General features: G+C 44.3%; 1 protein-coding gene across 1 annotated transcript in view; it reads right to left on the reverse strand.

The window, feature by feature from the left end:
- Positions 1-20,556, reverse strand: part of SHISA9 (shisa family member 9) — a 241,896-nt gene that overhangs the window by 9,446 nt on the left and 211,894 nt on the right. The window contains exon 3 of the mRNA XM_083412550.1: positions 19,042-19,197. Within this exon, the coding sequence (XP_083268676.1) occupies positions 19,042-19,197 (156 nt within the window). The remainder of the gene's footprint in view (positions 1-19,041; positions 19,198-20,556) is intronic.

Genomic DNA, 20,556 nt, shown 5'->3' on the forward strand with positions numbered 1-20,556 from the left:
GTTATTTGCAATGCTTTCTAAGGCCCATTTGACTTCACTCTCCAGGATGTCTGGCTCAAGGTCAGCAACCACACTACCTGGGGTGTACGAGCCATCCATATCTTTCTGGTATAATTCCTCTGTGTATTCTTGCCACCTCTTCTTGATGTCTTCTGCTTCTGTTAGGTCCTTACCACTTTTGTCCTTTATTATGGTAATCTTTGAACGAAATGTTCCTTTCATATCTCCAATTTTCTTGAACAGATCTCTGGTTCTTCCCATTCTGTTGTTTTCCTCTATTTCTTTGCATTGATCATTTAAGAAGGCCTTCTTGTCTCTCCTTGCTATTTTTTGGAATTCTGCATTCAATTTCCTGTATCTTTCTCTATCTCCCTCGCATTTTGCTTGCCTTCTCTCCTCCGCTATTTGTAAGGCCTCATTGGACAGCCACTTTGCTTTCTTGCATTTCCTTTTCATTGGGATGGTTTTCGTTGCTGCCTCCTGTATAATGTTTCGAGCCTCCATCCATAGTTCTTCAGGCACTCTGTCCAGCAATTCTAAATCCTTAAACCTGTTCCTCACTTCCACTGTGTATTCATAAGGGATTTGGTTTAGATTGTATCTTACCGGCCCAGTGGTTTTTCCTACTTTCTTCAGTTTAAGCTTGAATTTTGCTATAAGAAGCTGATGATCTGAGCCACAGTCAGCTCCAGGTCTTGTTTTTGCTGACTGTATAGAGCTTCTCCATCTTTGGCTGCAGAGAATATAATCAATCTGATTTCGATGCTGCCCATCTGGTGATGTCCATGTGTAGAGTCGTCTCTTGTGTTGTTGGAAAAGAGTGTTTGTGATGACCAGCTTGTTCTCTTGACAGAACTCTATTAGCCTTTGCCCTGCTTCGTTTTGAATTCCAAGACCAAATTTGCCAGTTGTTCCTTTTATCTCTTGATTCCCTACTTTAGCATTCCAATCCCCTATAATGAGAAGAACATCTTTCTTTGGTGTCACTTCTATAAGCTGTTGTAAGTCTTCATAGAATTGGTCAATTTCAGTTTCTTCAGCACCAGTAGTTGGTGCATAAACTTGGATTACTGTGATGTTAAAAGGTCTGCCTTGGATTCGTATCGAGATCATTCTATCATTTTTGAGATTGCATCCCAGTACAGCTTTCGCCACTCTTTTGTTGACTATGAGGGCCACTCCATTTCTTTTACGGGTTTCTTGCCCACAGTAGTAGATATGATAGTCATCCGAACTGAATTCGCCCATTCCCGTCCATTTTAGTTCACTGATGCCCAAGATGTCAATGTTTATTCTTGCCATCTCATTTTTGACCACATCCAACTTACCCAGGTTCATGGTTCTTACATTCCAGGTTCCTATGCAATATTTTTCTTTACAGCATTGGACTTTCCTTTCGCTTCCATGCATATCCGCAACTGAGCGTCCTTTCGGCTTTGGCCCAGCCGCTTCATCAGCTCTGGATCTACTTGTACTTGTCCTCCGCTCTTCCCCAGTAGCATGTTGGACGCCTTCCGACCTGAGGGGCTCATCTTCCAGCGTCATAACTTTTATATACCTGTTGTCTTTGTCCATGGAGTTTTCTTGGCAGGGATACTGGAGTGGCTTGCCGATTCCTACTCCAGGTGGATCACGTTTGGTCAAAACTCTCCACTATGACCTGTTCATCTTGGGTGCCCTGCTCGGCATAGTTCATAGCTTCTCTGAGTTCTTCAAGCCCCTTCGCCACGGCAAGGCAGTGATCCATGAAGGGGAGGCAGCTCCTCAGGGGGTGGAAATTGCCTTCTGATAGGAGAAACGTAGGGATTTCTTTTCTGATTAAAAGCGGGGGAAGGGTATTCTGTCTTTTGTGCCATGTTTTGAAAGAGTTTTATTACCATATCTCCCATAAATGATTTAGCACTGCAAGCGTCATTAGAGTACTTTGTTTTCCACCCCCATTAACGTTGCAGCTAATTAAATCAAAAGAGGTTTTCCTGGAGTGGCACGGAACCAGTAGCAGGAAACTGGCGAATTGGGAGAACAGAATCACTTAGCTTGGGTGGAAAAACAAGGGCTGGGGATGAAAAATGCTCCATAAAGACGCAGGGAGGAATTCAGTGTCACACTTTTCTGATTGTTCTGTCAGCATTTCTGCTTCCCAGACAGAACAATCTACCCCACCTCTACCCCATATACTGTTCTAGGGGTTCTTCCAACTCTCCAGACTAGAATTGGTGGGATCCTCTGTGCTGGTTTTTCCTATTGTGCTGGTTTATCTAGGTCAGTACTTGGTGCTAAGGTAGACACATGGCTAATTACTGATCTCCTGCACCATACTTTTGGCCTTTTGTGGGGGGTTGAAATGGGAAGAGTGGATTTTGGACAATCTACTGAGATTAGATTGGGAGTGGTATCATTGTGCTTGAGACGTTCCCACTGATGTTTTGCGCTATGATCGCTCTGCTACAATTTTTCAAAGGACTGCTGCTTCATCTTGGCTTCTTTGCAATTTTCATAAAAGGTAAAGGTAAAGGGGCCATTAGGTCCAGTCGTGACCGACTCTGGAGTTGCTGCACTCATCTTGCTTTACGGGTTGAGAGAGCCGGCATACAGCTTCTGGGTCATGAGGCCAGCATGACTAAGCCGCTTCTGGCGAACCAGAGCAGCACCCGGAAACACCATTTACCTTCCCGCCAGAGCGGTACCTATTTATCTACTTGCACTTTGATGTGCTTTTGAACTGCTAGGTTGGCAGGAGCTGGGACTGAAAAACGGGAGCTCACCCCGTCGCGGGGATTCAAACCACCGACCTTCTGATCGGCAACCACAGCGCCACCCACGTCCCTGCAATTTTCATATTTTTCACAAATACTTAGATATGTGTTGGGGCCTCCTGGTATTTCGTTTTAATCTTTAAAGAAGCTGTGTGCATGCATATGGGAGTGCTCTGAGTTTGATGGAAACAATAGTGCTGAGAGAAGGTGTGTTTCACCCCCCCTACACCAGCCCCCCAACTTCAGTGGCCCCACACCCTGTCTGCAATTAGCTTCTCTTGTTTCCTTACTCAGTCTCCCACCTTTCTTCCAAGTGGCGTAATACAACATACCTGGTTCTTCTCCCACAATTTTCTCTTTGCAAAACTCCTGTGAGGTAGGTTTGGCCAATTGGCCCAACGTCACCTAATGAGCTTCGTGCCTGAGTGGGAATTCGAACCTGGGTCTCTCCAGCCTTAATCCTACTCTCTAGCATGAGGCTTCAGAGCTAGTTTCCAGGAAAGAAAATACTCTATCTGAAGGTGTGGTCTCTCAGCATGGCCAAGAAGAAGAAGAAGAGTTTGGATTTGATATCCCGCCTTTCACTCCCTTTAAGGAGTCTCAAAGCGGCTGACATTCTCCTTTCCCTTCCTCCCCCACAACAAACACTCTGTGAGGTGAGTGGGGCTGAGAGACTTCAAAGAAGTGTGACTAGCCCAAGGTCACCCAGCAGCTGCATGTGGAGGAGCGGAGATGTGAACCCGGTTCCCCAGATTACGAGACTACCGCTCTTAACCACTACACCACACTGGCTCTCCACTCTTCTCTTCTACTAGGAATGACTGGATTCCCTTCATACTCACCCCCATCTTACTCCTTCACAGTTCTCTGGGTATACTGGAGAGAACGTATAGAATTCATTCTGAAATATGGACCTGCACTTTCTGGTTTATTTGCATCTTCACTCTGTGATGCCAATGGGGAAGTACACATTGATAAAATCCTTTTTTTCCAGAAGGAAACCTTGATATGATTATACGCATGATTGAATCGAGACTTTTGCAGTGTTCGATGCATGCAGGTGGATGACTTCAAAACATGTTTTTATACCTCCTCTGAAAGGGGGGACTGCATAATTTGGGTATCTGCCCAAAGTAATGCATTACATTATGAATGAAGTGGAGGACTACATCCTTGCCTGCTGCAGGATTTCCCCTCTCTGAAACCATCTGAGCTGAACTTAGGGATGGGAGAGAAATTCAACTCAGTTTGAATTTAAAGATGAACCTGCCAGAGAATATGCAAACTGAAACGCAGCCAGCCTTCTCTGACTTTTGCCATGCACTGCCAAGGAAAGTGTGCCAGGGTACTGTGCACATAAACGTGCAGATATTAGTGAAAATAACATACAAAACAGCATTACATTTGTCTATATATATTTTATAGTTTTCCAATGAGACGGGAGAAATTGCTTCACAAAAATGTGTATATATCAGGGGAAATGGCATACAAAACATTGCCTATTAGGAGAAATTCACACTAAAACGTGGATGAATTTGCATGAGGACTTCTAAAAGGGGGGGAAATCATAAACTAATGCAGAAATGTGGAACACTGAACAGTATGGGAAACACATGGAAGAATATTACTATCATGACCTCCAACAGGTCATCTTTTTGGTGCCTTTTGTAGAGTTTATTTAGAGGCCTGAAACTACTTAATTAGACTGCTTGTCTAATTAACTGGCTATAGAAATATATTATGTCATGAGTAAGAGCTGTGCACTTCTGTAAAGACCACAGCATGAGTACAATAATGGGGCGGTGAGCTTCCCTTAAGGCAATCAAATATGACACTGGGCAGCAGTTAGGTTTCTTGGGTGCAAGAGATTAGCACAGGACCGATGACCTATCTCCCTCGACCATTAGCCAGTCCTTTGACGTCACCCATTGGCTTTGCAGTCAGGACAGTGGAAAGTGTGCTGATTTCATTCTAAGACATTAAAAACAATACATAAAGCCAAGTAGAGCCCTGGCTTAGTGGAGGTCCCAACACAAACCTTAAGAGACTGGAAGAATGAGAGGAGATAACTTGGCTATCAGGACTTTGATAATGTTGCTAAGAAGATTTCCCAGCAACTCCAAAGGCTGTAAAAGATCTGCTTTCCTTTGTTTTCTGCTACATACTTATCAAACACATAAAGCCTGTTAAAGTGCCAGCCAGATTCCCAAAGAACACCTTGCCCCCTTGGCAAGGCATGGGTTTAAGGATGGGAAAACGAGATATTTGCCTCTCCCACCCCAGGCCTCTAGAGCGTTATGAGAAACTGTACCTATAGCATTGCCCACATGGATGTCACTGAATCCCTGCAGTTGGTGGATCTGGGGATAGATAGACTTTATTTGCATAGCCGACAGGCCATAGCATCAAAGGATAAACACCAACAGAAATACATTACAGGGTGGATCTGGGGAGGGTCCCTAGCTGAGTTGGAGAGCACATGCTTTCCTTGCTTATGGTCCCAGGTTCAGTCCATAAAAAAGACTTGGTTTGACAGACCTGAAGAGCCATCTCCTGTGAGAACAGAGCACTGGTCTCAACCAAATTCTCTGGTGTAATATAAGGTGGTTCCTACCTCATCCCAAGATCCTGAAGCTGAGGCTCCAATATTTTGGCCACCTCATGAGAAGAGAAGACTCCCTGGAAAAGACCCTGATGTTGGGAAAGATGGAGGGCACAAGGAGAAGGGGACGATAGAGGACAAGATGGTTGGATAGTGTTCTCGAAGCTACCAGCATGAGTTTGACCAAACTGCGGAGGCAGTGGAAGACAGGAGGGCCTGGCGTGCTCTGGTCCAGCGGGTCACGAAGAGTCGGACACGACTAAATGACTAAACAACTAAACAACAACAACAACAACAACAACAACAACCTCATTCCATGATGGCTGGGTCAGAACTTTAAGTGACTCCTCTCTCTCTCTCTCTCTCTCTCTCCACTACTCCAGGCATTATAAACATCACAGCTTGAGCTCCTCTTTCCCCAATTTCATTTTTTCTTTGCTGCACATGAATTGATTTCAAAGCTGCCTCAATACAGTGGATGCCTGAGTTTACCTGGGGATGAATGTACAGCTGAAAGGCAACCGTCACTGCATGCCTCCAAACCCCATTTTCAACTGGTAATGCCGTGTGCAGCTGTGACGTGTCAACCTCAAAAGACAATGGTGTTCAAAGCTAGCCTTGCCAATCCAATTTTCCACCTCTTTTCTTAAAAAAAAGGTTTTGGGTTTTTTTTGTTTGTTCTTTTTTTAAGGCATCTATCTCAAACACAAACAGCAAAAAAGCACACTGTCAAAACCCATCAAAGCTGCCAATATCCCTACATGGCACATATTTTATGCTTTCCGAATTGTCCTTGTCACCAGGGTGGGGATGGGGGGGAGAGAACTAAACTGACAATGGCTGAACATTCACTGATTGTAAGAGAATTGTCAAGACTTATGCCGGCACACTTACAGTAATACTATGTGTACATCCCCAGGCACCAGGGCAGCGTGCTTCTACAATGTGCTTGGGAGCAAGTTTAGAGCTGGTGGAAACAGCAACAAAGACAGACTATAGTGCTTTATTTGGACCTGTTTGTTTCCCCCTTTTTGAAATAAAGGGGAAAGAAGAGGGGTGCATCTATCAAGAAGGGAGTGAGTTCCAGAAACTCCCACCCCCCTCATTTGGGCATCATTAGAATGGAGGTGGATCCAGGACACGGGTGGCGCTGTGGGTTAAACCACAGAGCCTAGGACTTGCCGATCAGAAGGTCGGCGGTTTGAATCCCCGCAAAGGGGTGAGCTCTCGTTGCTCAGTCCCTGCTCCTGCCAACCTAGCAGTTCGAAAGCACATCAAAGTGCAAGTAGATAAATAGGTACCGCTCTGGTGGGAAGGTAAATGGCGTTTCCGTGCGCTGCTCTGGTTCACCAGAAGTGGCTTAGTCATGCTCGCCGCATGACCCGGAAGCTGTACGCCGGCTCCCTTGGCCAATAAAGCGAGATGAGTGCCACAACCCCAGAGTCGGTCATGACTGGACCTAATGGTCAGGGGTCCCTTTACCTTTACTTTACTAGAATGGAGGTGGAGGGCCTATGATTTGATAGAGTAAGGGAGAAACTCCTGGCATTGAATGCTGCGAGGTGAGGAATGATGCTGTGGATTTGGGTAGCCAAGCGATTTATGATATGTGGCCTGCCCATCACCCTTACTCCAGGCTATGCTGTTGCTTTTGAGGATGCTCTCCGATTGCTGGTGAAGAAATAAGAGTAAATGGTTGTCAGTAGGGCTGAGTGAGATACCAGTGGATTCTGCTCATGTGATTTACTGCCCCCTGCAGGAGGCAAGGGAGACCTGAGCTAGCGGAGTTAACAGGACCTACAGGAATCGAGAGAAGCATGGGCTGCTTCACGGTTTTCCCCACATTGAGATTTTTGCATAGTACACACACACACAGCATGATTTGCGATATGTTGCCAGGTCAAAAATTATGAAACCAATATCATGATGCAGACTTCAAACTGGCTCTGGATTGATTGGTCAGTGTGAAAAGCTCCCTGCCCCAGCACAAATGGGATGTGTGTTTTTTTTGGGGTTGGGGGGGGGTGAAAGAGTGTGAAAGAGTGAAAAGGCTTTTCCTTTCCACCCTCCCACCAAAAAGCATTGCCATGAAAATAAGCATTGTGAAGATGCACCTAGACTTTGTTCTCATTAGTGATGTGATGAATCATCAAAACAGTCCACACCAGGTAGCTGAGCTTGGATGCGATAAACTATGGTTAAGTCAAAATGACTCACCATTTTCTCAGAGCATTTTCTATAGTGTCAAAATGTAAAGGACCCCGCCCCCCATTCTGACAGTCCTTGTGAAGATGTTTCCCAGTTTACATTGTCCACTCTCATTCATTCTTTCTCAAATGAGTGTATTTGCCCTCAAGTGATCTCATCCCATAGTGGTGGTGTTCTGTTCACCACATGATCTCTCATCCACTGGGAACATAGATTGTGTAATTTGGATTCAGACCGTCTCTCTCATTGTTGTAAACCACTCTGAGGTCTATGGGTGAAGGATGATATACAAATTTAATAAATGATAGTAGTAATAATTTACCATCAGTAACTGTGAAACCTGAATGACACACAAAGTTGTGATATACTGTCCCATTCACAATTTAATCCTTGATTGACTGGGATGATTCACATAACTAATCCAGAAGTGGTATCTTCATTTTCATTTGACTATGAACAGTGGTGTCATCCCATTGCCAAATCTGATTGGTTGCACAGTGTTGTGACAGCATCCTAGGTATTACATGATTCCTGATTGGTTGGAATGCACAGCTAACTAATCCAGAAAGGCGAAATAAACCTTAATGGGGATGGTGGCACTCAATGAGAGAGTGGAATTTTTCTTCTTCTTCCTGAAATATTTATATCACTCTCCCTCCTAATTCACTATTTTAGCAATAAAAGAAAAGGAAGTAAAATAGAACATAGTTGGTGGAACCCAACAATAAACGCACAACATCACAAGCTAACTGGTACCTCTCACATGACGCCTGTAGCATCCTTAGGACCAGCATGCAATGATTTCTCAGCATTTCAGAAATGAGGTATGCACTTTACCTCTCACCATTAAAATGGTGAAGATGGGAAGTGTCTAGATTGGTGGCTTAAGGAAAGGCTTAAGCATAATGAATCCAGGGAGATCCTAAAATCTTTCAAAGGCGTTTGATGCTTCAGTGTATTAGTGTAACCAAATTAGCTTGATCCTACGTTGATCCTGGCGATTATCTCCTTGTTTGCTGCAGTTATCTGAATTCCTTGAGAGGTATCACATCACCATGTCTCCCTCTCCCCTCTAGTATAGACTGATATGCCTCTACTAGCCCAGCCTTGTCAATCATTCAGTCATTAGGAACCCCCAGGAACTGACTTTTTCTTTTTTTTAAGGAAAGGGTTTTACTAGCGCTGTGCTGTTTTTATTATCTGCATGTTAATAGATTTGTTTTTTATATAGTATTAGAGTTTAATTGCTATTTAAATAAAGTCTCTGGACCGTAATAAAGATTGATTTAAATAAAGTAATTTACTTTAAAAATCTATTATCTTTTATATGTTTTTAGCTTTTTGTATTTTATCTGTGTTGTTTTAATTTGTGGAAGCCACCTTGAGTCCTGGTGTGGGAAAAGCATACGCATGCACGCACACACCTGTACACAGGGCTCATGACGAGGGCTCCCCAGCCATGCCACAGATTAAATTTCCTGCAGCCATGCCTCCTGCCAGCACTGATTGGACAGTGGGGTCCAGCACAACACTAGTGACGTGGCCCTGACAGCAACGAGGGGTGTGTCAATCTCCATTCCCCGCCAAACCACTGCAGGGGGCCCGATACCTGGCCGCAACGCCAGGAAAGGTGATCGGACTTCCCAGCGTTTCTTGGAAAGAGAGATTCCCTGTTAAACCACTCTAGACGCTGTAGCTCTGTGAGGGGAATAAGGGTCTCCTCATAACTCTCAGAACCCATAACAAACGATGTTTCCCAGGATTCCTTGGGAGAAGCCCTGACAGTTTAAAGTGGTATGCTGCTGCTTTAAATGTATAGTGCAGATGGGCTTTTAATAAGTACTATTTTATATTTCTATCAGCATTCAGTTCTCCACATAACACCACAGGACTTGTTTCCCTTACTAAATGCTCTTTTTTCCCGTTTCTGCAGAAGTGGAACTCTCTCCTTCTGACTGAAAAGCCTGTTGTCTCAGTGACAGCCGACGTCGTCTTAATGGATCTCGTCGGCAGCACAAGGACAGTTCCTTAATGTGCAGTTTTGTCACATCAGTGTGGAAATTTCACTAAGTGCTAAATATGTGGTTTCAGGTTCCTATTCTGCAGGCGACAAAAAAGGTCCATTGAAATCATCATGCCCATTGTGTGCGAGCTTTTCTTCTCCTTAAAAGTGGCGACAGCTGAAAAGCCTAAATGGTGTAAAATAGTGGGTTTTGTCTTCCTGTGGGAATGGGAACAAGGTCGCAGGCGTTCCAGTTCACAGTAAACATAGGTTTGGGTCAGATGGCAATAGCAAAAGCCTCCTAGGAGGCTTAGCTTGGTGAGAATCAAGTACAGTACAGTCATACCTCATGTTACATTTGCTTCATGTTACATTCTTTCAGGATACGTCCCGCGGCAACCTGGAAGTACCGGAAAGGGTAACTTCCGGGTTTCGTTGCTGGCACATGCGCAGAAGTGTTAAATCGCTTTTCGCGCATGCGCGCAAGCGCCAAATCGTGCCGCACACCTGCACAGATACAGCGCTTCAGGTTGCGCTCTTTTCATGTTGCGAACAGGCCTCCGGAACGGATCCCATTCGCAACCAGAGATACCACTTTATACACTTCCAGAGTTAATGTTAAATAAATTACTTCTGGTAAATGAGCCACCATAGCAACTAGAGGGCCATGAAAGTTTGTGTCCCAGGGCAAGTCTGGACCCAACCCCTCAACTCCTCTTGTTTCTCCCTCCTTGCATAATTCTGGATACTTCGCAAAACCATTTTGCCCCTTGATATCACTGGAACCTTACAAGGGAAAGATGCTGGGATGTTCTTGGACTGAATGTTCTTGAGGGCTGAAATAAATTTCCAAATCTCTGCAAATGAGGACTCTTGTACTATGTTGCTTGGATCTGTTGGGTCCCAGAGCTCATTTCACACGACATTGCAGTCAACGCTGCTCTGAAGCAAAAAAAGTCAGGCGATGTTCTCCACACAAAAACCCTCCCCAATATTAGCTGTGCGATAAAATCAGCTTTGGAATATGTTTTTTTCTAGAATGTAAGAGAGCAATACAGAGAAGTTGTACACTTTATACTGAACATAAAGCATAAGTTTCCTTGCTGTCAAACTAAGAGCTTTTTTTTCTTCTTGACACAGAGTACTCTCTGTACTGAATATATTACTTTTAATACTCACTGTAGCTTTTCCTTTCTCCCTAAGAGGAAGGAAAAGTAGTTTGCTGATTTGACTACCAAAGAAGAACTGATAGAATACTTTGCCTTAAAAAACCCCCAAAACCGTGCAAGATACATTTAAATCTAGGGATGGATTACTCAATCTGTTCCCATCTTGGGTCAGTTTTGCATGTGTTCATTCATATGTCTGTTCCTTCCACATTATTCTGCCGCTTCATTTTCAAAATCAGTATGAAAACTGAAACTAAATCCTGAAAAGACAGAGGTGTTATGTGTCCTGACTTTCTCAAGTCCTGAGCAGGCCCATGACTTGGTGGTGCTCCTGGACTCAACACTGTCCCTGGAGTCTGAAAGCCCTAAATGGCCTCAGGCCTGTACCTGAAGGAGCGTTTCCACCCCCATCATTCAGTCCAAGGCTTTTCTGGTGGTTCTCTCACTGCAAAAAGTGAAGTTACAGGGAACCAGGTAGAGGGTCTTCTTGGCAGTGGCGTCCACCCTGTGAAATGCCCTCACAGCAAATGCTAAGGAAGTAAAGAACTACACAACTTTTAGAAGACCTATGAAGGCAGCCCTGTATAAGGAAGTTTTTAATGTTTGATGTTTGATTATGTTTTATATGTATTGGCAGCCACCCAGAGTGGCTGGGGCAACCCAGTCAGATGAGCAGGGTATAAATAAAACAGTAATAGCAAAAACAACAACAAAAATAACAACAACAGCAGCAGCAGCAATGTGGATGACACCCAGTGACTAGGAGTCCATTTTTCCAGCTCTAGCTGGCTGGTGAGTTACAGCCCCCTTTGGGCAGAAATGACCACTTTATTCCATGTTCTGGTAATGTCTCCGTTAACAAATACTAATAAAAAAAGCACCAAGCTTCTCAAAATAACAACCACTCATTTCTCCTGCCCACAAAAAGCCATACTCAGATTTGTTTGGAAGTGTGGCTTTGATGAAAACAGCTCTGAGCATGCTCAGAATAGCTCCTGGGTCTACCCAAATGATAGATCAGTTAGCGCTAAATGCCTTAGCCGGATTGAGATAATGATAACAGGAGGGAAAGGAAAACTACACAAGCAGGACAAATAGTAGCTCTGTTAAAACAAAACAAAAAAAATGTGGGTTTTTTCCCTGCCTGCTGGCAGATGTGTGGGACCTCCTAGCGAAAGAAATACTTTTGGATTGAGATTGGCTGAGTGGTGCAGAGGGATGATTGGCCAGAGAATAGGAGATTGTTGTATCCAGGACTGTCTCTACATTAAAATGGATTTTGGAAGGATTTGTGGGACAGAAAAGAGTATAGTACACACACACACACACACAATTTCACTTGATAGGGTTGAGCCCTTTTTGTCCTAAAGGATCAGCCTCCAGTGCTTAGAAATCCTGATGGGCGCCATGTTGGCAACCTTTGCATAAATTGACCAATGTCTCATACACCTAGACCTGTGCACAATGAAGGACATTTGTGGCTTTAGTCAATAGAACTCAAACTCAGCCAGAGATGGGCTACTCGCCCCTCTTGAGAGTGTCTCTCCCATTGTATCTGTTCTGCTAACATCTTTCTGTCATGTAAGTAAAGGTGGTTGTCAGATCAGCTAGCCACAAGTCTGACAAACAGATTATCTTTAACCTTTAAATCTTCTTTAAGTTTAAACCTGTCACTCAACCTCTTGGGTTATCCATATTCATGTCTTTAAGATGCATTCCTGAGACATCTTTGCTCAGGATGAGCCATTAAAACTTTGAAGATCCTCCAAATCCATTTCTAATTCCATTTTCCTTTCCTCTGATGTGTAAGGTTCTTTATTATCAGTAGTGTAAAATAAACGTTGCATTTGAGTCTGAGTAGGGGGTGTAGAAGTAATTCCCTGCTTGCTCTGAAATGTGTTGAGCCTTAAGTTATGCTTATGCCATACATTTAAAGCACTTTGATACCACTTTAAAGAGCCGTTGCTTTCCTCAAAGAATTCTGGGAGCTGTAGTTAGTTAAGGAGCAGTAGTTAGTTGAGAGCAGTTAGGAGACCCCTGTTATTTTCCTAGAGCTATACTTTCCAGAGTGGTTTAACAGTCATTTCCTCTTCACAAGGACTCTGCATGAACCCAGTCCTTGATGGATCATCTTCCCCCACCAGGAACTAAGACTGTCTCTCCCAGAAGTGATCCTATGTGGAAGATTACTGCCATGTAGACTTAGAGTGCCCAAGTCCCAATGGGATTCTGTTTCATTTCCATGACAGGAAAAAAATGATTCCATACTGGGGGGTTTTCAGTCCACCCAGAAGAAATCTTTAATTAAGTTGCCCACATTGGAAATTATGTTGCTGTCTAGAACTTGGGGATATGAAATGAAGATGAATGTTGGAAGCTTCAGTGCAGACAAGAGAAAGTCTGTTTTCATATACTTGTAGGAGCAAATGCCAAACTTTAACTAGGCACTGGATGAAGATGTACCTTTTTTGTCTATCCTGAAGCTTCGAGTAACCATTGGTTAATCAAGACATGCTCAGAGCCCCTCTCCTTAACACCAATGTTTAATAACTGTTTGCAAAGCTTTACTCTATTTGCAAACTTGTCTTTCTGCTCCTTTCACAATCACTGACAATTGATTGTAAATGGGGGGATGGGACAGTAAGTCTGGCTGTGCTTGCCAAATTCTTTAGGACGGCTTGACAAGCAAAAAAGTGAGATGGATGAAGTGCAGTAATTCTAAGTGTGCCATAACTTGGCATGGAATCTGTTTTGATGAGGGCAGTTCCTCCAAGTGGGCTGTAGCTCAGTGGTACAGCATCTACTTTGCATTCAGAAGCTCCTGGGTTCAATCCCCAGCATCAGAATGTCCCCTGTCTGGAACCCTGGAGAGCTGCTCAAAGTTTGTGGAGGCAATACTGAGCTAGGCAGGCCAATGGTTTAACTTGTATAAGGCAGCTTTCTGTGTTCCTATGGAGAGCCCCACAACTGACCTTTGCAATATAACAGCTAAGACCAATCTAGTTCTTGTGTTGTTGTTGTTTAGTTGTTTAGTCGTGTCCGACTCTTCGTGACCCCATGGACCAGAGCACGCCAAGCACTTCTGTCTTCCACTGCCTCCCGCAGTTTGGTCAAACTCATGCTGGTAGCTTCAAGAACACTATCCAACCATCTCGTCCTCTGCCGTCCCCTTCTCCTTGTGCCCTCCATCTTTCCCAACATCAGGGTCTTTTCCAGGGAGTCTTCTCTTCTCATGAGGTGGCCAAAGTATTGGAGCCTCAGCTTCACGATCTGTCCTTCCAGTGAGCACTCAGTGGGCTGATTTCCTTCAGAATGGATAGGTTTGATCTTCTTGCAGTCCATGGGACTCTCAAGAGTCTCCTCCAGCACCATAATTCAAAAGCATCAATTCTTTGGCAATCAGCCTTGTTTATGGTCCAGCTCTCACTTCCATACATCACTACTGGGAAAACCATAGCTTTTACTATACGGACCTTTGGCAAGGTGGCAAGGTTGGCAAGGTGATGTCTCTACTTTTTAAGATGCTGTCTAGTTTTTGTAGAATCATATAATTGTCAAGTTGGAAGGGATCTCAAGGGCCATGTGGTCTAACTTCTTGCAATGCAGGGATCACAGCTAAAGAATCCCGGACAGAGGGCCATCCATCCTCAGTTTAAGAACCTTCAAGGAAGGAGAGTCTGCCAACTTCTGAGGGAGTCCGTTCCACTATTGGACAGCTCTCACCGTCAGAAAGTTCTCCCTAATGTTTAGTTGGAATCTCCTTTCTTATAATTGGGATCAGCAATGTGAGATCAGGTATCTGGGCTTGCTGGGGCTTTGGCCTGATCCAGCAAAGCTCTTGTTATGCTCTGATAGCGGTGGATGTTTCCTTTCTGCTTCTCACTTGGGTGGGAGAGATCCATGGCCCAGGGTGGTGAATCAAAGGGAAAACACCTAGCCGAGCATTACGTGTAAACCTGAAGATACCTGAAGATACATGAAATCATTAAATGTATCATCCTCTGGATGTGACAAACGATGCATTAATCTGTACTTTGCAGCCTGCTTTTTCGGCATTAAACCTGGAGAGATATCCCTAAGGCTAAGACTCCCTTGATCTATTTTCCCTCCTCCTACAGGCGTTTTTGGAAGCTGAAAGTTCAATATTTTACTGCTGTCTGACACAGAGATTTGGAGGAGGGAAGGGGGAAAGTACCACTCTGCTATTAGGTTTGCAGTCCCTGGCTGAGTATTTTCAAGGAAACGTAAGTCTCTTTTTACAAGTCTAGCTGCGCTGATGGAAACACGGTCAGAATATATTAGCCCTGCGCTGCTTCGACTTCCCCATTTTTCAAAACAACATCAGACAGCATTATCTGTCCTGGAGCCATGCTTGGATATTTCCTTTTTATTTACAAGAAAAGAGCACTGTTTCTTGGGGGTGTCTTGTCTTCCATTCCATTATTTCCACTGCTCACTCTGTGTATACACACATCTTAGCCAAACTTCCACAGGCAGGAAGCAAGTAGCTTGCCTGGAATTCAGGACCATATTCCAGGAGAAATATTGAAAGGAAAAAGAACTACAGCAACGTTTCTGTACTTCTTACAGATATGCATCTGCCTCCCCCAAAGTCACAAAGCAAATTTATATTAATTCTGCATCTTCTAATGCCCATTGATAGAGTACCGCGTTAGTTTCTGGTCTTCCTCCTTTTCCTTGACCCTCTTGAAAGCTCTCTAAAAAGAAGGTATTTCTATGTGCTGTTTTTGTGCTCTGGCCAATCAAAAGTCGTATAGCTAGGATATTATAGTGCCATGTAGCAGGTGGATGGAACTTTCTTTCATATGTGGTGGACTTGTAATAGGGTTGTGATAGGGTTGTATCCGGGGCAGTGGCATAGCGTGGGTTGTCAGCACCGGGGGCAAGGCAAGTAATTTGCGCCCCCTAACCCGGGGCAAGGCAAGTAATTTGTGCCCCCCCGCTGCACTGTCCCTCCCCCAGATAGTCCCTCGCTTTCTCTCCGCACCGTACTGCACGCCTGGCACCCTCCCCTCCACAGTGGGCGGCGACCCGGCGGCTCGGATCGGATTCGCACAGCCAGCACTGCAGTGAGAGAGAGTGAGTGAGCCAGGTAGGGGCAGAGAGCTGCGAGTGCGAGCGCCCCCCCCCCCAGATGTTGCGCCCGGTGCGCCCGCCCCCCCTTGCACCCCCATGCTACGCCACTGATCCGGGGTGAAAATCTGAACACAAATGTTGTTGATTGCCATTTCTGATCTATTTTGAACTATTATTTGTGAAAAACAGCACTGCCGACATGCCTTGCCATACATTTGGATTTTCCCAGACATCTTGCCAAGTTTTGCCAAGTTTTGCCTGGACACTGCTTTCAACCACAGTATTCTGGGTATGTCCAAGAAATTCTGGATGTATGGCAACCCTAAATTGTAAGAAAATGAGGGTTTGGGGGGACATGACATATGACAAGATAAAAAAGATGTTTAAAGTGATTATACCAAAACAACCAGAAGCCTTTCTCTTAGGGATTATAGGGACAGAAGTTGATGATTAAGTCATTTATGTAAATGACAACAGCAGCCAGGATTCTCTACACACAAAAATGGAAGGAAGAAGTAGTTCCCACCAAAGAAGAATGGATAAGTGAGGTTGTGGACTATGCAGAATTGGCAAAGTTAACAGCCAAAATAAGAGAATCTAATGATGATTGCTTTGTGGAAGAATGGAAGTCCTTTTTGATTTAAGTAAATATTATAGCAATGATGAACTCGTAAGCAGGACTTGAAATATGAGCAACAGAAGGAATTAGAGGGATGTGTTGGTATAAGAGGGGGGAGAAATTAAAACACCATGGAAAATGGGGTGGGAAGTCGAAAAAAGACAAAATTATTATGTATTGAAGTATATATGTCAAATTTTTGAAAATTTTTGAAAATCTATTAAAACAAAAGGTATTATAGTACTACATAAACCATCAAATTTCCTTAGATGGTGATATCACAAAACTGTATCAGCAGAGTCAAAAGGATTACTGCTCTTGCTCTGAATGGCAGAAGATTTTTACTCCAATTTGCAGCCCCTCAAACTATCGTCCAAACTAGAGGGAAAACTTTTTTTTTCTGAGATCATCTTCTCCCCCACCTCATTTAAGGTCAGGGTTATTCTAATGGCTGCAAGTAAAGCTTGACCTGTTTATGCAATCCAAATTTTGAACTAATTCCACAGAGTCCCTGAGATAGTCCTCTTTCTAGCCAGCTGTGATGAACAAGTCCAGGTACATTACCTCTGCTCTTGTCATTGGCGCATGAGTGAGCAGTGACCATTTAAGCATGGGAGTAAAAAAACATGCTTGATGAATCGAAAAAGAGAGAGAATAATTTATGCAGAAAAACCACTTTCAGCACTTTTCTACATGAATAATAAAGTGCTGGAGAAATCCCCCAAGAGACCACAACTGTGTCAGTAATAAGGGAAAAGTCTGAAAGCAGAGTTTGGGCACATGTGTCTGAAAACTTTCCCTTAACACTATTGGCCGAAGCAACCTTTCTAGGCAGTGGCGTAGTGTGGGGGGTGCAGGGGGGCCGGCCACACCGGGTGCAACATCTGGGGGGGGGGCGCTCGCACTCGCAGCTCTCTGCCCCTACCTGGCTCACTCACTCTCTCTCACTGCAGTGCTGGCTGTGCGAATCCGATGCGAGCCGCCGGGTCGCCGCCCACTGTGGAGGGGAGGGTGCCAGGCGTGCGGTGCGGTGCGGAGAGAGAGCGAGGGACTATCTGGGGGAGGGACAGTGCAGCGGGGGGGGGGGCGCAAATTACTTGCCTTGCCCCGGGTGCTGACAACCCACGCTACGTCACTGTTTCTAGGAGAAATATACTAGGGCTGTGCGCATTGGTTCTGTGTGTACCACAAATTGTGAGCCAGGGTGGTGGAGAGGGAACCAGGGGGGCGTAGTGGTTACAGTTGTTGGGCCAGGACCTTGGAGACCAGGGTTCAAATCCTCACTTGGCCATGAAGCTCAGTGGGTGACCTTGGGCCAGCCACTGCCTCTCAGCCTAAGCCACCTCACAGGGTTGTTGTGGGGATTAAATGTGGAGGGAGAGAGCCATGGAGCCACTGAGCCTTGAGCTCAATGGAGTAAAGGTGGCATATAAAAGCAATACAGTGGTACCTCGGGATACATACACTTCAGGTTACAGACGCTTCAGGTTACAGACTCCGCTAACCCAGAATAGTACCTTGGGTTAAGAACTTTGCTTCAGGATGAGAACAGAAATAGTGCTCCGGCGGAGAGAGGCCCCACTAGCTAAAGTGGTACCTCAGGTTAAGAACAGTTTCAGGTTAAGAACGGACCTCCGGAATGAATTAAGTACTTAATTTTATTTTCAGTCCTAAAAAAAAGCTCAACAACTTTGGTCGGCTCTCACTTCATCAAATCTGTCCCTCTTTGAAAAAAGTTTGGGCACCCCTGCACTAGAGCAACAAGACTTTCACCCCTGCTCCTCCTCCTCCTCTTGCACCCTCCATGCCCCCCAGATCAGCTTTGGGGGGTCATGAGAAGCCTGAGAACAGCACACAGAGGGAGGAGAAGGAAGAACATGCCTTTTGGTAAACGTAAATGTTGGCACTGATGGAACAATCGTAACAGTGCAACATTGAAATCCATCCAAAATCTTCACAGTAGGCTAACTTTTACTTAATGTACACCTAAGCTAGTCATGGTGGTTCTTTTCAATAGGCCTACTCTGAGCAAACATTAGCTGAATACATTGTTTACCCAATGCATTGAATACCCATTGTTTTTGAGCTATGAAACCGAGAGGTTAAATGCTGGGCTTTGTTGCACACAGCTTAAAGCTTGTATATTATTTAAAATTTAAAGAGACAGGGGATTATCAAAGTGAGACTTTGGAAAACAAAGATCCCCCCCCCTCCTAATATTGATGAAATAGTTGGACTTGTGCAAATAGCTTTGCTAGATTTCTTTTAAAAAATACACGAGGGAGAGCTTAATGAAACCGAAATAGGAAAATGTGAGAAATTCTATGTATGTGAAATATGACACGATGTATTTATAATAATTTTGTGTGAGTGATAGAAAGAATGAGGTGATTTACCATAATAATTTTGAATATATGAAAACTTTTGTACATTATTTTATATGAAAAAGCAGGCTTGCTGCTTTTACAACAGCCAAGAAATCTTTACCCCCCATTTAGCTGTGTGAAATATTAAATGGACATTGGGGCATTCAGCCTGCTGACACGGCAAAATTAACGAAGGAGGGGAATTCAATATTCTTTGCTTACCTACTGCTTTTAGGGATGCATACTTGTTAAGCTCCTTCCCTGGCGGCTGCTGTTCGTACGGATTTGTGATCTGTCCCATGCTTGGGAAGGAGTGCGGATGTGTCAGCTGTGGGAGAAGAGGAGATGTTGGCACCACGTTGTTCATCTGTGTTGCATCTGTATAAGAGAAGTAAGAGGAAGATCATCTCACTGAAAACAAATCAGACCTCTAAGGTTCAACATCAAGAAAATGTCCTGTATGTAAGGAAGAAGAAGAAGAGTTTGGATTTGATATCCCGCCTTTCACTCCCCTTCAGGAGTCTCAAAGCGGCTAACATTCTCCTTTCCCTTCCTCCCCCACAACAAACACTCTGTGAGGTGAGTGGGGCTGAGAGACTTCAAAGAAGTGTGACTGGCCCAAGGTCACCCAGCAGCTGCATGTGGAGGAGCGGAGACGCGAACCCGGTTCCCCAGATTACGAGACTACCGCTCTTAACCACTACACCACACTACACCACACTGGCAATTTCAGGGGTAGGCAACACGGTGTCCTTCAGGTGTGGTGGAATACAACTCCCATGAACCCCAAGCAGGCATGAACAATGGACAGGGATGATGGGAGCAATAGTCTAGGGTCACCTAAAGGACACTGTATTACATAATTAGGGTTGAGTGAGCCTGTCAACGTCACTTTCTCATTTCTCCACATCAGTTTGTGATATTTGCATTGCAGGGAGTTGGACTAGATGATGATGATGATGATGATGATGATGATAATAATAATAATAATAATAATAATAATAATAATAATAATAATAATAATAATTTATTATGTATACCCCGCCCATCTGGCTGGGTTTCCCCAGCCATTCTGGGCGGCTTCCAACTGAATATTAAAAACAATACAGCGTCAGACATTAAAAACTTCCCTAAACAGGGAAAATTAGTAAACAGAGCCGCCTTCAGTTGTCTTTTAAAAGTAAAATAGTTGTTTATTGCCTTGACATCTGCTGGGAGAGCGTTCCACAGGGCAGGCGCCACTACCAAGAAGGCCCTCTGCCTGGTTCCCTGTAACCTCACTTCTCGCAGCGAGGGAACCGCCAGAAGGCCCTCGGCGCTGGACCTCAGTGTCCGAGCTGAATGATGGGGGTGGAGACGCTCCTTCAGGTATACCGCGCCGAGGCCGTTTAGGGCTTTAAAGATCACTTTGAATTGTGCTAGGAAATGTACTGGGAGCCAATGAAGATCTTTCAGATGACCCTCTGGTCTCTTCCAACTTTACAATCTATAATTCTATATTCTTCATGAAAATTCATCGGCATCTTATTGTGAATTTCTCCTAATATACACTTCTTTTTTTTTGCAAGCAAATTTTCCTAAAGTGCGTACCTTGCAAAGCAGTTCTCCTGGATACAATGCATTTTTGTGTGCTATTTTCACCTGTATATGCATTTTAACCCTTGTGGCTGTATTTTTGTACACGTTACTTGGATGAAGAATTGCATTACAAATTGGAGAAATGTGAATTTTAAAAGA

Source organism: Podarcis tiliguerta, assembly GCF_965153285.1.
Source record: "Podarcis tiliguerta genome assembly, chromosome: 14".
Taxonomy (NCBI): Eukaryota; Metazoa; Chordata; class Lepidosauria; order Squamata; family Lacertidae; genus Podarcis; species Podarcis tiliguerta.